Source organism: Protopterus annectens, chromosome 7.part0 (genome assembly GCF_019279795.1).
Source record: "Protopterus annectens isolate FY-2018-M chromosome 7.part0, PAN1.0, whole genome shotgun sequence".
Classification (NCBI taxonomy): Eukaryota; Metazoa; Chordata; order Ceratodontiformes; family Protopteridae; genus Protopterus; species Protopterus annectens.
In genome coordinates this window covers 1,094,511,635-1,094,528,694 of record NC_056739.1, presented here as the reverse complement: position 1 = coordinate 1,094,528,694, position 17,060 = coordinate 1,094,511,635, and the positions used below count along the sequence as shown (strand labels likewise).

General features: G+C 37.7%; 1 protein-coding gene across 1 annotated transcript in view; it reads right to left on the bottom strand.

Moving 5' to 3' along the window:
• The window catches only part of NOX5 (NADPH oxidase 5), a 482,672-nt gene that overhangs the window by 216,521 nt on the left and 249,091 nt on the right, over window positions 1-17,060 (bottom strand). Inside the window, exon 11 of the mRNA XM_044076374.1 lies at window positions 9,136-9,297. Coding sequence (XP_043932309.1) covers window positions 9,136-9,297 — 162 coding nt within the window. The remainder of the gene's footprint in view (window positions 1-9,135; window positions 9,298-17,060) is intronic.

Here is a 17,060-nt window from a genome sequence, read left to right as displayed (position 1 = left end):
CCCATCCCCCAGTAAAGAAACCACCATAAAAACTTCTCCAAAGCCAACTTCATGCTACTCAAGTCAGAAGTGACAAACTTCATGACACCCATGCAGACAGGAACTGAAAGTTCAACTGCTGAATCCTACACTAAGGCACTGTACGAGCACATCCACTCATGCATGAATCGTGCCATCCCAAATAGAACCAAAATGCTCTCATCCAAAAAAAGGAAGCCAATCTGGTGGTCCCCTGCCATAAACAAACTTTACAACAAAAGGAAGAAACTTTTGCAGAAAAGAGGAAAATCCCAGGATGCAAAAACTCCTTACTAGCCTCAGTAAGAAACTGAGATGCCTCATAAAATCCTCCAAAGCTAGTTACGAAAATAAAATTGCCAAAGATTCCAAAGACAACCACAAAGCATTCTATAACTATGTCAATAATCTAAATGGCAATGCTCAGATCTGCTCTGAGCTAAAACAGAATGGCATTAAATATACTGATCTGAAGGATATTGCCAATATCCTGGCAGATCGATTCAGTGCCAACTTCACCCCCTCTCACCCCTAAATGGCCCATCTCAATACCGGAAGATTGCCAAATTCCAGTAATAACGGCCACACAGGTACAAAACGCACTCTCTAAAGCCAAGAATACAGCATCCATGGGACCAGATGACATCCTGGGCTGTGTACTACATGAACTACAATATGAAATGGCACCTCACCTAAGTGTCATGTTTAATCATAGCCTCACCTCAGGTTTCATGCCCACTGAGTGGCGCAGAGCTACAGTTATCCCAATCCACAAGGGGGATCCACCTTGGATCCCGGAAACTACCGTCCCATCAGTCTGACAAGCCTTATCTGCAAGGCCATGGAGCGTATTATCATGGAACTTATAAACAAAGACATTGGCAACCTTCAAACACTGGACCCCACCCAGTTTGGGTTTGTGAAGGGCAGATCTTGTCTCCTGAACCTGATTGACTTCTTTGAATCAGTCTCCAGAGCCATGGACAAGGGTAAGGTGGTCAACACAGCCTATCTAGACCTTGCCAAGGCCTTTGACACCATCCCCACTCTGGAATCATAGATAAACTTACTAAGTTGGGCATTAATCCCTATGTCACCCAATGGGTTGCTAAATGGCTTACTGATAGAACCCACACTGTAAAAGTAGCCGACTCCAAATCCAGCTCCAGACAAGTGACAAGTGGAGTACCTCAGGGTTCAGTCCTGGGCCGCTCTTGTTTGGCATCTACTTCTCTGAAGTACAGGTCAACACTAAGGGACTCTGGCTAACAAAGTTTGCAGATGACTGCAAACTGGGAGCCATTATTGAATCCCCAAATGATGTGGATACTCTACAAAAGGGCCTTACAGAAACAGATGCTTGGTGCCAGAGCCATGGGCTCAAGCTCAATGCCAAGAAATGTATTGTTATCCCCTTTGGGAAAAAACATGTATCCATGAATTACCATATAGGTGGCAGTACACTAAACACAGAAAGTGTGATAAGAGACTTAGGGACACAGGTGGACAGTGGTCTCACCTTCGATAACCACATCGCTGCAACAGTCAGGAAATCCTTCTATGTGACACACCTCATCACGAAGGGCTTTTCATCCAGAAAAATGAGGTCATTGTCCCACTGTACTCATCCCTCATTAGACCCATTATAGAATACAACGCCCCATTTGGTATGTACCTCTCAAGACATCTGCAACAACTGGAAAGGCCTCAGAAATACCTCACTAAAAGAATCACAGGCCTAAAGCAGATGCCCTACGCTGACCGCCTTAAAAACTCCAGCTATACTCTGTCGCATATCGTCTACTCAGAGGCGATCTCTGCTTAACATACAAGGCCATGTCAAACCCAGAGCTGTTGGACATGCTACACTTAAAGAAATCCCAATCCCTCAGAGCTACATGCTCCAGGGATCTAAACCTTGTCATCACAATAAACAAAACATGCTGGAGGGATAGGTTCCTGACCCAGAGACTCCCCAGACTCTGGAATAGATTGCCCATACATGTCAAGCAGAGTGCCTCTTTGGACCTCTTCAAGAGGAACCTTGACGACTGGATGGGAGAAAGGAAGGTTAGGCAAATTTTAGGTAGAAAGGAAATTCAGCCCGGGGATCACGTCAGTCGCCCTGCTAGACAGGGGTCCAGGAAAGTAAATAATGTGGGAAGAAATAGCCAGGGAATTGTTATGGCTAGGCTTGTATAGGCCCTAGGGCTGATAGCCTAGTACCAACCTATGAACCTATGAACCTATGAACCTATGTTACCCTTCCTCCTGCTGTTTTGGTGGTATATTATTACACGTCGGGTGGCATGATGCCAGGGCACTTATATGGGCTACGCTTGTAAAGGCTCCAGGGCCATTAGCCTAGTACACACCTATGAACCTATGAACGTTACCTTTCCTCCTGCTGTTTTGGGGGTACACGCAGCAGTTCACTGGGAGCTAGTTGGACTGCTTGAGTGACTAAGGCTGCATCTTGTGACTGGTGCTTGAGGTAACCTGAGAATTGAAACCGAAGGACAATTTAACTGCTATAGATGCACTCAGATGTTTGCAGACAAAGTATGAAATTAAAATAAGAAAACTGTAATTTTCTTTTATTAAATACATTTTTTATCTTGTCAGTTCAATAGTCATTTCCAGCCAGCCTGTAGGATGGTATGTCATTTTATCTTTATTCTATCCAGTTGAACTCCAAAATACTGTTGAAGGATTGATTGCTAAAGCAGATTCAAGGAAATAATTATTAGCAAGTAACTGTGTGTGTGTGTGTGTGTGTGTGTGTGTGTGTGTGTGTGTGTGTGTGTGTGTGTGTGTGTGTGTGTGTGTGTGCGCAACGCATACCCATTTGGTGAATAATTCTGATAAATCAGTTGAAGCTTTTTTTATGACTGTGAATAATGAAATTTGTTTACTAACATCTGAATTTAAAAGGTCAAAAAATAATACACCTCATACTTTTGACAAAACCCAGTGGAAAGATGATACAGACTTAAGTAAAAATAAAAATGTAATTATCAAATGTTCAGATAAGGGCAAAAAATAGTGGTGTTAAATGTGTCATAGTATGCAAACGTGCAATAAGCACTTGGAGGACACTGATAGATATGACATCTACACGTGGAATGACTATAAACCTATTATAGTTTAATTTTTAAATTTGTTACATAAGGGGTAGGCTTGCTTATTTGACTGAGTTTTACATGGATAATAAGCTTTTCAATCCTAATGCTAAGATGGCTATTTTTTATTGCTTGCTGAAAATCCATAAAAGTATATAGATGATCCTCCTGGAAGGCCTGTTGTTACAACTAAGGGCAATATTTTTGAAAATGTTGGTAAAGTTTTAAAATTTTATCTTAACGAAACAGTTTGTAAGCTGCCATCTTTTATTAAAGACACTACTGATTTGTTACAAAAGATAACCAGAATGTAGTGGCAAGAGAATGTTGTTGTTGTTGCTGTGTCTTTCGGCTTTTCCCAGTTAGGGGTCGCCACAGCAGAACTCCGGTCCGCTAATGATTGGCAGTAGATTTTTACATGCCGAGTTGCCAGCTCTGAAGCACAACCTTCTCCATACAGAAGATGCTCTAGCTGAGAATCGAACAGGACAACATCTTACTGTGAGGCAACAACGCTACCGCAGTACCACCACCGCAGTTATGTAGTGGCAAGAGAATATGTATCGGTTATCAGTGGCTGTGGTTAGCTTATACACCAGCATTGACCATAAGTCTGGATTACAGGCCACTGGTGCACTATTGGAAGACAGTCCTACAACTCATGATATCATACAGTTATTGAATTATTGTTTGTATAATCATTTTTTTCATGTTTGATACAAAGGTTTTCAGACTAAAAAAGTACTACTACTATGACTGTCTTGTTTGCAACTGCATATGCAGGTTTATTTATAAGATTGTTTGATAGAGAAGTGTTATATGCCTCTGAATATTTTAAGAATCAGGTGGTATCTTATTTTTGTTTTATTGATGACCTTATTTTTATTTGTGAGGGTAACATTAAACTAGTAACAGTTTTTATAACCATTTTGGTTTAAAACATACATGTTTGTCATACAGAGGACATTTAGTATTTGTGTGTGTCCCTAGTTGTAGTGTTGGGAAAAACAATTTTTTTTTAGGTTATACAGAAAGCCCATTGAATCTCTAAATTTTTTGCTAGGGTCTAGCTGTCATCCTGAAAATGCTATTTCTTCTTGCTAAAGGTTGAGAATGTGAGTTTTCACAAGTAAGAAGGTTATCTGTGGGTAGACAGGATTTTTTGAGGGAATCCATGACGTTGATTAATATGTTTCTTGCCAAAGGCGATGAAGAAAATGAGCTTTACTAAGCTTACTGGAAAGCTAAAGTCATACAACAGGTAGATTTATTTAACAGTTTTGGAAATGTTCAGAAGGTTAAAACTCTTCCCCTGTCAATAATGGTATAAAAAAGACATAGTTTATATGTCAAAATATTACATTTTATCATCTGAGATGGTTACTATTTTAACAGACATTGAAAATTATTGTTTAATGAAATGGTTCTAAAAAACTGTTACATAAAAAGCCCTTAATTTCCTACACTAGAAGAATGAACGTCTCTAGCTATTTTGTAATGCCCCCATATGTTGGTGGTGACCATAATAAGAAGTAAAGCTTCTGTCACCTGTGGTGCATGTGCTGTTTTGTCCGCTTATAGTTAAAAAGTTTAATTTTATTAATGGAAAGAGGGTTGTTACAGTGGAAACTACAGCTGTGACAGTTGTGCAGTTCATGTTATTCAGTGTCTATGTAAATTATTTTATACAAGACTAAAGGAGCATCTTAGACATATAAGGAATAGGAATATTGAAAGTCCTTTGGCAGCTCATTTCAGCAGAGTTCATCATTCAATGGTGATTTTAAAGTTATGGTTCTGGAGCAAATAAAACTTTCTTTGAGAAATAGTGTTGCTAAAAATATTTGCAGTTTAAAGAAAGTGTTTTTCTATTGAAATGTAATACTTTAGTACCAGTTGGTTTAAATTTTCACTGTAAATGGAAAGTGTTGCTTAATTAATTGTGTTTGTTGATTTAAATTGTTTTCAGTTTTGTATATATTTGTGTTGTGTGTGACCATATATGTGCATTATCCTCCCTGGAGGGCTTTGCAGAGGCTACAGGAGATTTAATCTTTATGCTTGGACTTGTTAGTTATTTAAACATAAGTTTTGTTTTGTGAATAATGGCTCATATATTTTGGTTTGCAGAATCTGTTCATCAACAGAACATAACTGCTCCCAATATGCATAGCTTTCTTCTTAAAACTCTTTGCGTGTTTATTTACTTAAATAATGTTGTTACAGTGTCCAGATGGACAAAGCTCATTTTCAGGGGAGGTTCTCCATTCAAAAGAGCATGAATACAAGGAAATCAAGATATATAACACTGAAGACACAGGAATATGCACTGAGAAAACTTCGACTTCACAGAGAATCTTTACATGCAGCATTGCATACACAATGTAGTCTGATAATTTAAGAATACAGCATACTGTTAGGGATGGTAACATACTGAAATGATTGCTCAGCAGTGTTGATGCTCTAAAGATACTGCTAAGTTACAGAACTTACCGAGACCAGTGATTTATTCATTCACTTATTCATGTTGTGTATTCATTCATTCCTTTATTAACCTGCATTTCGTGGTCACAGGAAGCCAAAGCTTTTCACTGTTAACTATCATAATGTAGTAAGTCTGAGACCAAAGCTGTTATCAGTAACTCAGCCTTCTCATACTATTAGTAAATATAGCAGAAAGTGATAGTTTAGCTAACTATATGACAAATGTAGTTGGAATAGAGCTTACAGAATGAATGATGCACTTTTAGTATACAATTCAATGTTTTGCTGCAGATCTTGCAATAAGCTGATATTTCTAAAATGAGTCTTGGTATTTAATAGCAATACAAGAGTCGAGATGAATGAAATACTGAAAAATAAATCTGTAGATAAATATAGTAGAAAACCTACATTCTTAAAGATACAGACAGAACATATGTAGTAACTACAAATGTTAATAATGGTGATAGTGCAATTGCTAGTGTGTAGTCCTGAGCTGCTCATACTTGTGATACAAGGGTGTAAAGAACACAAAGAACATAAAGTTTTATATAACAGAATACCTAGAACCCCAGTATGAGGGAAGAGTTTCATTTATAACTGCTTTAAAATTAGACATCTTCAGTTGTCATGGTGGCAGCTGAATGCAGTGATGTCCATTTCAAAAAAATTAGTATTAGGGAAGTTGAATTTACAGCTTTTCAGATTTGCATTTTCATGAAAATTTCAGTAGAGTGAATTTACTGACTCATTTCCCATAAAACTGAATAAATATTAACTTATAGGTTCATAGGTGTTTACTAGGCTAATGGTCCTGGGGCCTTTGCAAGCCTAGCCCATAGGATTACCCTGGCATCGTGCCACCCAACCTTAGTTCCCAGAGCCTCTGTCGAGTAAAGCCAATGGAGTGATTCCCTGGGGTGAATTTTCTATTTCCCATCCACTCATCAAGATTTCTCTTGAAGAGGGCCAGTGAGGTGCTCTGCTTGACATGTATGGGAAGTCTATTCCATAGCATGGGCAGCCCCTGGGTTATGAACCTGTCCCTCCAGCATGTTCTGTCAATTGTGGTAATGAGGTTGAGGTCTCTGGAGCGTGTGGTGTGGAGGGATTGGGATTTCTTTAGATGAAGCATTTCTAACAGAGCTGGGTCAGACATGGCTTTGTAAGTCAAGCAGAGATCACCTCTAAGCAGGCGATATGAGACCAAGAATAGTTGGAGTTTTTTTAGTCTGTCCATATAGGACAAGTGTTTAAGGCCTAGGATCCTCTTTGTGAGGTACTTTTAAAGCCTCTCCAGTTGTTGCAGATGTTTAGTGAGGTACATGTAAAATGGGGCATTGTACTCAATGATTGGCCTAATGAGGGAAGAGTAGAGGGAGACAATGACATCTTTCTTCCTGGATGCAAAACCTTCAATAATGAGATGTGCCACATTGGCATTGAGCTCTAATTTCCATAATGCCCAGTAGGCTAACATATTTTTCAAGTAGAATCCAAAACACTATTTACTGTGAAACGTACTACCAAGCAGATTACAACTGTATTACACTATATATAACATTTAAGTATTTTTGTTTAATAAGTATTTGAGGCAGTGCTTCATTATAAATTATAAATGTACCACTATTTTTACCAGATCTTACTGCCGTTCTATCCTCAGAGCTTTAAGATACTTACAAATTCAGCGTATTTGCTCCACTGAAACATGTAAAATGAAAAGCATCTACTAATAAGCATAATAGCACAAACTTAAAGGAACACTGAAGGACTATTTCTTCAGCTCAGTGTACGCATATTCCAGTCCTGCAAGTCCCTTATTAGATCTGCCTTATATATGCAGGTGTGAACATTCTCATTATTTTTAATTCTACCTTCACAGGAGGCTGTTTTTTGTATTCTTCAGTTCTCCCAGTGCAAATAATCCACCCCTCCCATCTGCAAAATGTGTCATTATTTTACACTATATTTGTTATAAAAAAAAAGTTCTCCACAGTTTTCAGATGGTGATGCTCTTCAAATAAGTAAAGAAATCCTTAAGGCCCTCTTCCTCATTAATTATTAAGCCTTTTATTGTTTCCCTTTGAGCAGCTTCCGATGCATACTTTACACCATTTGTTTTTTTATCCTCAGGATGTCTTCCCTTCTGAACGCTAATGCTGCTAGCCTCTCCTGACCCATGTACAGTGATCCAGAAAGTATCACCCAACTGCCTAAACAGAGGAATAATAAGATCATGTTTCTCTTGGTAATGTTTGCTCTATTTAACATGCCACTCCATAGCCTTTCATGTCTTCCTGAATTTTTATTTTTATTTATTTCTGTTTGTTAAACAGGGAAGAACACTGGTAACAATAAAGCATTTTTGGGCACACTCCAGAGTGAAAATAAAGTATATTTGTAAACTAAATGGCATGCATAACCATTCTAGAGAATTGTAGAATTAAACAACATCATGGAAGGTGGAGCATCACATCACAGATGAATAGTTCCCTGTAGCACACTACAGTTTAATATTTTGCATTAGTATTGTTAATACTTAGAGGATCTCTGACACAAGTGCCCCATAGTTAACTTTGCATTGCACTAAACAGTATCTCTCTTTGCGCTTGTACTCTCCTGATGCACTCTGTTTTCCAGAAACTTCAGTTAGTGTTTTTTGGTACTAAATATAAGGTGGCATATTGTACCATTCTCCCATCCTTGACAAATCCTATCCCATCCAATTCACTGCACTTCATACATCAGCTTTATACCATCCACACAATGGCTAACATGTGTATTAATTCCATATCAGATTAATGTAAATCTAATGCACACAAGGTATGCTTTAATGCTTTATATCTCAAACATAAAGATCCTTCTGACTTTTCCCAGTTAGGGGTCGCCACAGCAGATCATCTATCTGCTCATGACTGACAGTGGAGTTTTACAGTGGCCAGTTGCCAGCCTGGCACCCAACCTCCCACAGAAGGCACACACACACTCACACCTAGGACCAATTTAGAGTGTCCAATCTACCTGAAGCATGTCTTTGGGATGAAACCCATGTGACCACAAGGAGGACATGCAGACTCTGCATAGAACACACCCCAGCCAAGGATTGAACCAGAGAACCTCTTGATGTGAGGTGGCAACACTAACCGCTGCACCACCGTGGCCACCCATCTCAAACATAAAGATTAGTGGGGTTAAATAAACATCCAGCACTAATGCCTGCACAGATTTTTTTCACAACTTACAGTTTAAGAATTATGGAGCAGTACATTCTGATTGGGAAATTTCATGTAAACCAGTTAGCCAGTAGATGATATTGCTGCTTATTGACATGGTCTTCAGTATTTAATGGGCTTATGAATTTCTTACCAAATTCTTTTGTTATTTGCTTTTAATTTTATCAGTTTATTTCCCATCACTACACTTTATGGAATGACATTCTCTTACTGTGCAAATAATAAATAAATGACTTATATAAATTATTCAGATTTCCTTGTGTACACTTCTCAAGACATACCTCTCTTGGTTGAGGACTTCCTGCTCTGTTTGTTTGGAGATGTTTTTTTGCAGTTTCACAAAATGGAACGTGATTCAGCTTATAAGATGTCAGTTCAACTGTTTTATCTGCATTTGTGGGAACTGCGTCATCGTCATCATCAGTGGCCTCAAAACAATGTTCCTGAAATAGTATACAGTTAAAGGTACATTATAAATTTAATTTATGATTCTACACATTTTAATAAAAAGCTATGATCTGACATTTTTCATGTCTTCCATCTTTTTATCCTGTTTTCATTTCTTGCTTCTTGAAGATTCTTACTATACACCTTAAGGATGCTTTGTTTACAAGGTTTTTCATCAAAATCAGATCATGTCAACAGTTTTTAAAGACAGCAAGCTTAATAATAAATACATGTAAAGAGATGCTACAGTTTTAACACAAAAAACACAAAATGATATTTATTTCCCTATTTGTTTAGGAAATGTATTGTTTGGATGATTGAAGGAACTTTAGAGCCCAGTCATGACCCTGGTATAGGATGCAAACATTGGTTGCGGTTGCATACAGTAATTAGTAATGTGCAGCAAATGATAGACAGATAGACAGATAGATAGATAGATAGATAGATAGATAGATAGATAGATAGATAGAGAGATAACCTTGCATGTAATTTACATAATAGAAATTTAATTACAGAGGAAGCTTACATAATGTACAACACCTAAAACAGAAAGGGAGCAAATGCTTAACAATCCTTAAAGAAAAAAAGTAAAGTCTTTCGGGTATGGGACAGCTACAACGAAAATGGGGTTGTATTTCCACAAAACAGCAAAAGGGCTGTCAACCGACATCCTTAAAATACTTACACTTAAGTAGGTTGTTAGATGACCAGCCACCTTACATTGAAATTATGGAAAATTCTGTCCAGTTCTAATAGCAAGAAACAGAAAAGTTCAGAATGCCAGGTAACTTTACGGAAGGCCCTCACTTACTGCAAGAACAAACATGGACCTGTTTTATGATAAGGGTATGCTGATTTTGTAACCATAAAAGATAAAAGTGTGAAACAGCTTTTAGTAATCCAAATGAATGTATTTAAACATTGTGATGGCATTTAGAAATGTCATTTGGTGGTCATAGAGAGCCAGTTACCTTATGTATGTAGAGACAGTGGTATTCCCAGGATTCTGAAAGTAATATAAATGTGAAAAGTTTTGAGATATACAGATGTCAAATGATGAGTGTATGCAAACTAGAGGGGGTACACTATGAGAATAATTAGAGTTAAATCAGTGGGCCTTCTTGCCTTCAGGAGTAAGGCAGGCTTTCTTTATAAACTACATTAAAATGACATAGAAATACTCAGGATCACAGGGTACATTGTATAGTTCATACATCCACATCTTTGGTTATCTGGCCAAACATAATTATCCAGTGCCTTTGATATTTTGGAGAAGACAGTCACCAGCTCGTAATGGAAAGCTTTTCTTAAATCCCAGATGTCTATTTAAGCATCATTCTATCATTTATTAGTTCATCGAGTGTTGAAAATGATACATTAATATCTAATTACCATCCATACTGTTCTTGTCTTGAAACAGTTGTGGTGTGTGTGTGTGTGTGTGTGTGTGTGTGTGTGTGTGTGTGTGTGTGTGTGTGTGTGTGTGTGTGTGTGTGTCAGGGAAGGGAATCTGTATGAAACAGCAAGTGTTTATGTTTCCTTTTACAGTTGAGCAAGGGTGAATAACACTTTGGAAGAGGAAAGTATACATTGTGGTGAAGTGTACAGGAACAGTTTTAGTCATACCTCTCAACCTTGAAACATCAAAAATCTGGACAAGGCCCATGAAAAATAGGTACAAATCTGTACGCTGTTTAACATAAAATTTGCATACATAATTATGTAACCCCGCCCACTCCAGTGGAATTGTGGGATACCAACTTTCGTGCAAATTGAAGAACAGGCAAACAAAATATGGCACCAGAGTCACCCTGCAGCCATTCCCAATGTCCCTTTACCTGGCTATTTTGCCCCATTTACCATAAACACTAGTGTGCATACTGCTTTACTTCTACAATGATTGATTATTTGGGTTTTAATTTTTACACTTTACAGCACAATGGACAAACACCAATAGACACCTGTTAAACTGTCTCACAATGAAAATAGATTTGGCATTAAAACTTCTCTACCCTTGAAACTCACATTCATTAAAATAGCATTGAAACATGCACCACATCCAAAGAAAATACATCTGGCCAGTGGTGGATAAAGATTACCTTTTGGGTTGTTTTCAAATCACTGGCCCCTTGCACACAAAACATACATGGCTTTAGTAAATTATATTCCTTGTATAATACAGCACATTTTAAATTTTAACATTTTTTCAGTAGGCAATGAAACAAAATGCATGAACCAGTATTAAAAAACTGCCCAATTCAGAACATTTCCATCATAAAAAGTCTACTTCCACACACACACATTTTTGAGTATCCAGGGCACATATTCCAGACAACAAACTTTTTTTTTTGGTGGGGGGGGGGGGGGCGCAAGTGTTTATAGTTGCACACTGATTTGGTCATAATTGCAGTTGTTTCTAAACCACTAAACTATATTATGCCAATTAAAATAAGTACTTCCTTAATATACATTTTTTAAACTTATATGCATTGGATATGTAGAAACATTATATGCTAGGAAAACATTGATGTGCATGGAAAAAATAAAGGCTGAGGAAACTTCAGCTGTTTAATTACTTATCACAACCAGCATGAAAGTCTGAGCAACCTGGATACAAGACCAAGACAACTATCTCTCTGTCTCTCTCTCCCTTCATTAACTTGCTCATACTGGGGAAAAGCTACAATGTTTCAATAAAGTAGCCATATATTTAAAATGTTTTATTAGATATCAAATTTCCAAATGCTTCTGTAAAGAGTACTTTTATAATAATGTCTTTAAATGGCATTGAAGTAAGAATTGTTTTCCCCCTTCTGATCCATGCTCCAACTTCTAACATGCCACTTCAAACACAGCAAAGCTGTTCTGCCATTAAGTAAACAAAATATACAGACTTACACACACACAATTTAACATAGAAGCAACAGTGAAGCTGCAATGCCATTAAGTGTAAAATATACTGACTTACACATACAGCTGCTGTTCTAAGTAAAATAAAAGCTACCCTGCCAGTAAAATAAAAGTAACAGTGAAGCTGTGCTGTGCCGTTAAGTAAATAACACAGGCTGAAAGCTCACACCCCCCATGAATGCTGCTGTTAAGTAAAATAAACATTACACATTGAAGCTGTGATGCCTGCATGCCGTTTGTTGAAAGCTGCCATTAAGTGAAATAAAAGTTACACAGTGAAGCTGCTAGGTCTGCAATGCATGCCATTCATTGTAAGGTGCCATTATGTAAATAAATAACACTATAAAACCTCACTGTCATACACATAGCTGCTGTTAAGATAAATAAAACCTTCCAATAAAATAAAAGAAACAGTGAACCTGTGCTGGGTTCGTGCCATTGAGTAAATAACAGTCTGAAAACTCACCCCCCCACAAAAAAAGCTGCAGTTAAGTAAAATAAAAGTTACACAGTGAAGCTGCTAGGCCTGCATGCCATTCGTAAAGTCGTTATGTAAATAATACACACCGCTTTCAGACACACAGCTGCCATTAAGTAAAATAAAAGCTGCCAATAAAATAAAGCTAACAGTGAAGTTATACCACTAAAAGTAAGTTACACGGTGAAGCTGCGATGCCATTAAGTTTAAAATATACCGACTTACACACACAGCTGCTCCTTCAGAAAAATAGAAGCTGCCCTACCAATAAAATAAAAATAACAGTGAAGCTGTGCTGGGGCTGTGCCGTTAAGTAAATAACATAGGCTACTCACACACCCCCTGAATGCTGCCATTAAGTAAAATAAAACTTACACAGTGAAGCTGCATTGCCAGGCTGTATGCCATTCGTTGAAAACTGCGATGCCATTCGTTAAGCATAAAAACATATTGACTTGAGTTGCACGTGCACCGCTATCCATGTTGTCCACATTTGCTTCAGTCAGCTTCCATCCTGGCCTGATGTTGCTGCCATCCACGACGTTGCTTGAACTTCGCGGTTAATTCCTTTCCAACCGACAGCCAGAAATGAAGATGCGAGCTCCTTGAGCTCAATTCCGACTGGCTGGTAGCCTGATGGCACTGACGTCATCGCGCATGTGATGACGTCAGTGCCGACAGCGCGAAAATTTTAAAAAATAAATGAAAAAATCGGAAATGAAGGGGTGCCACTCGGGAATCGTGGCACCCCTTCAATTGGACCCCAAAACTCGGTAAAAACAGAGTAATTCGGGACGGTTGGGAGGTCTGGTTTTAGTGCTACAGGGAGTATGCTACTTGTTCACTGATAGTTTAGTTACAAGCAGTTTTGGCTAGGCCTTTTCTTCAGTGTTAATTTGTCTGAATATTATACTGAATGTAATACCAGTTTGTCGATTGTCATTGTTGTAGTACTTGTATGAGTCAATGACTTTAGAGTTAGAGTTAGGATTTTGGACAGGGTGAGTTTTTTTTAAGGTTAGAGTCAATGGGTTGGGGTATGCGAGGGATATGTGCAAGACTTCATGGGTAAGGTCTTGCCTCCTACAAATGTACTACAGCTGTGTATGAATGTTTTTGTATTTTGTGCATTCTTATTAAATTTATTTTACAACAAAATATCTTTTGATTTTCTTGATCTGCACCTCTGTGGATCTTCAGAAAAGTTGCCTCCAAATGATTTTGTACAGTTAACTTACGGAGCTTCAGATTTTCCATCCCAGAAAAAGAGAAATTATCAGTTCACAGCAACTATATGTTATCATCTGTGCCCCAGAGGACTCTAAAAGATTTCACTTGTGTTTACTGAACTACCCATAAAAAAAAAATACCTTTTTGATGGATGATTTCAACTGTCCATCAATAAACAGGAGCACTAATATCACAAAATGTGGGCACTCCCAAAATTCCTAGACATAATGAATGCTAAAAATAATTAACCAGGCCACTAGAGGCCACAATCTTCTTGACATTATCCTCACTACCATTGTCCCAATTTGCACCACTACTATAGTATCCTCATTTCTGGTCAAATTCAATCATACACCAGGAATTTTCTCCTTTAGTGTATCTAAAACCAACAAAATGAACAGCACTGAATTAAAGGACCTTAAACTACATAATGACCTCTTAAAATTCACCTGCAATTTCCAGCCCCATAAAGCCTTAGCTGTCACATATGCCAACGAATTGTACGCACATGAAGCAAACTGCAGAAGCCAAGTAGTCCCTTCAGAATGAAATATATTGGGGAATAGAAAAAAACACCTTGGTGGAATTGTCTTGACCTTGTCAGCATTAATAAACATGACAATGAAATAAAAATCCAATAATAAATCAGTGACTACACACATTAAAGATCTAAAAACTACTATAAGTAGTCCAAACAGAACATAAATTAAATTATCCAAAGCCAAGGATAATTGTAAATCATTCTTTTTCTTTGTCAGACAATTAAGAAATAACACTCAGCAATGCTCTGAATTAATTCATAATGGTATTACCCATCCCAGTTCTGAATATCTTGCTAATATACTTACAGATAAATTTGATGCCAGTTTTACAGCAAAGACAGCTACTGCATTTCCTCATATTTCATAGTCCTTTCCTCTTTCAAGGTTATTATGGGAATGTCCTAACTTCATTCTCTAAAGCTAAAAATTCCACCTATGTGGACCATAACAATGTACCTGATTGCTTCATCAACAACACCAAATGCACCTTCAATGAACCTCTTCTAAAATTGTTCAGCTTAAGCATATCCACAGAATATGGTCCTGAGGTATGGAAAATGACTATTGCTATGCCCTTCCATAAAGGTGACCCTCCTTAGATCTTGAAAACTGTACACCCATCAACAGAGCAAGCTTAATTTGCAAAGCCAAGGAACATATGTCTTTTGTAAGTTCCAAACTAAAAAATCTTATTGCTCTATTCCCACAACAATATGGTTTTGCCAAACAGCGATCATGTCTACTTAACTTGGTAAACTTCAAGAAAATCACTAAAGCTGTAAATATCAACCATGCAATTCATAGAGTTTACACAGAACTTGACAAGACCTCTGACACTATTCCCTATGCTGAAAATGTAAATGAACTTAAATGTAGACCCTAATGATAAAAGATGGAAAGCAGACTGGCTGGCAGAACTCATATAATTAAAGTAGCAGGTGCCATCTCAGAAAGAAAAAAGGACCCCTTCTTTTCACCATCTGCTTCTGTGATCTCTCACTTCGAAGATGGCTGCACACTAATCAGCAGCTTAATTTCAGCTCTCCCAGTGTAAAAAAAAAAGAAACTTAGAATCAGCTACAGTAAAATTCAGTGTATACTCCTTGAAGGCTACACAGCCAAGGCACTAAAGTTTTATGGTTGTTTTTCTTTGATTTGTATTAAACTTGGAACAGCAGCCTTTCTGTGTTTTTTTTAATTCAGTTACTGGCTAGTAAGTATACTGCCTGGATGCCAGCAAAGAAGACATTTAGAGAACCTAAAAGAAAATACTGGCTGAGAAGAATCCTGCAGCTATTCAGCAATAAGCAGTTCAAGCTTCAGCTTTGGTACAAGAGATGGCTTCCTGTAATTTAGAGCTAAAAATAAATCAAATGTACTCAGTTGATTAAAATAATTGAAATACTGCATGTGTATATAAATTGAAATAAATGGCTTGAAAAAATAGAAGTTTTAACAAACTATTCCGGTGAACTGTTTAAAACTGCAAAAATCAGAATTAAAATGAAACATGAATGCATGAAACATCTGAAGAAGAGCTGCTTCAAAAAAAATGGTAGAGTTAGAAGACGAAGCATGCAAAGAAAACTTGAGATTTTATGCTGTACCAGAGAAACAGGAAAAATAGTGTATTAATTTTATGAAAGCACAAATAAGAAACTGAAACCATTCCAATGTCAACTGGACATTTCACAGCAGGGTTTGTTAATTCAAAGGGAACATCAAGTGTATGCTTCAAACCTGGCCATGAGAAAGCAGCCAAGATCAGTATTAGTAAGGATGCAATCATACTAGCAGAAAGAATTGACCTTGACAAAACTGTGGAAGAAGAGAAAAGTATTAAATATTGGAACAGCAGAGTGTTTGTGGAAAATGATTATTCACTGTTCACCAGGCAGGGAATGCCGAGAGGTAGGTGTGAGACTCAAGCTGCTGTATCCTGCTGTCTTTAGAATATTTTTCCTGGAGGACCAAAGACATTTTTGATGCAGAACAGGCTAAGCAGAAAATAAAAATGCTAACCATCTCAAATGTTGGGACCTGCTAAACGAGTCCAGAAACATAGAGTCCAAATGACCAAAAAATGGGCCATTTCTCTGAATATTCCTTTTTCTCCAAGGTATGGCAATCTTGGAGTTGGTGCATATAAGTTCATGGGGCTTGCCCCCTACCAAAAAGAAGTTTAGAGGAGAAGAGTAAACTTTGAAATTTGCTCTTCTCCAGGATTGTCAGCCTTTTCTTCTTGCTTGTCAGCACTCAGCATTTAAGTGCCAACATGTTAATAGAGAGTCAGTAAAAATGCTATCCAACAAGAAATGAACCAGCAAATAGAAGAGGATTCTACTTTTCATTCTTCTAACAACAAAGCTCTTAGAAAGACTTTGCCAGTAAAATCTTTTTTCAATGTTCTAAAGGAAAATAGTTGAGAGGCAGAAAAAAAAAGCACACACGTTCACTAGAAGAATCAGGAGTACTTTGGACCTAGTACTTTGGACTTGAACCAGAGTCTGGTACTGGGAGATGGAAATCTACAGGAAGAACACTAGCAACACTAAAATTAATGAATAAATGGGAGACTATAAAGCATCAATCACATTAG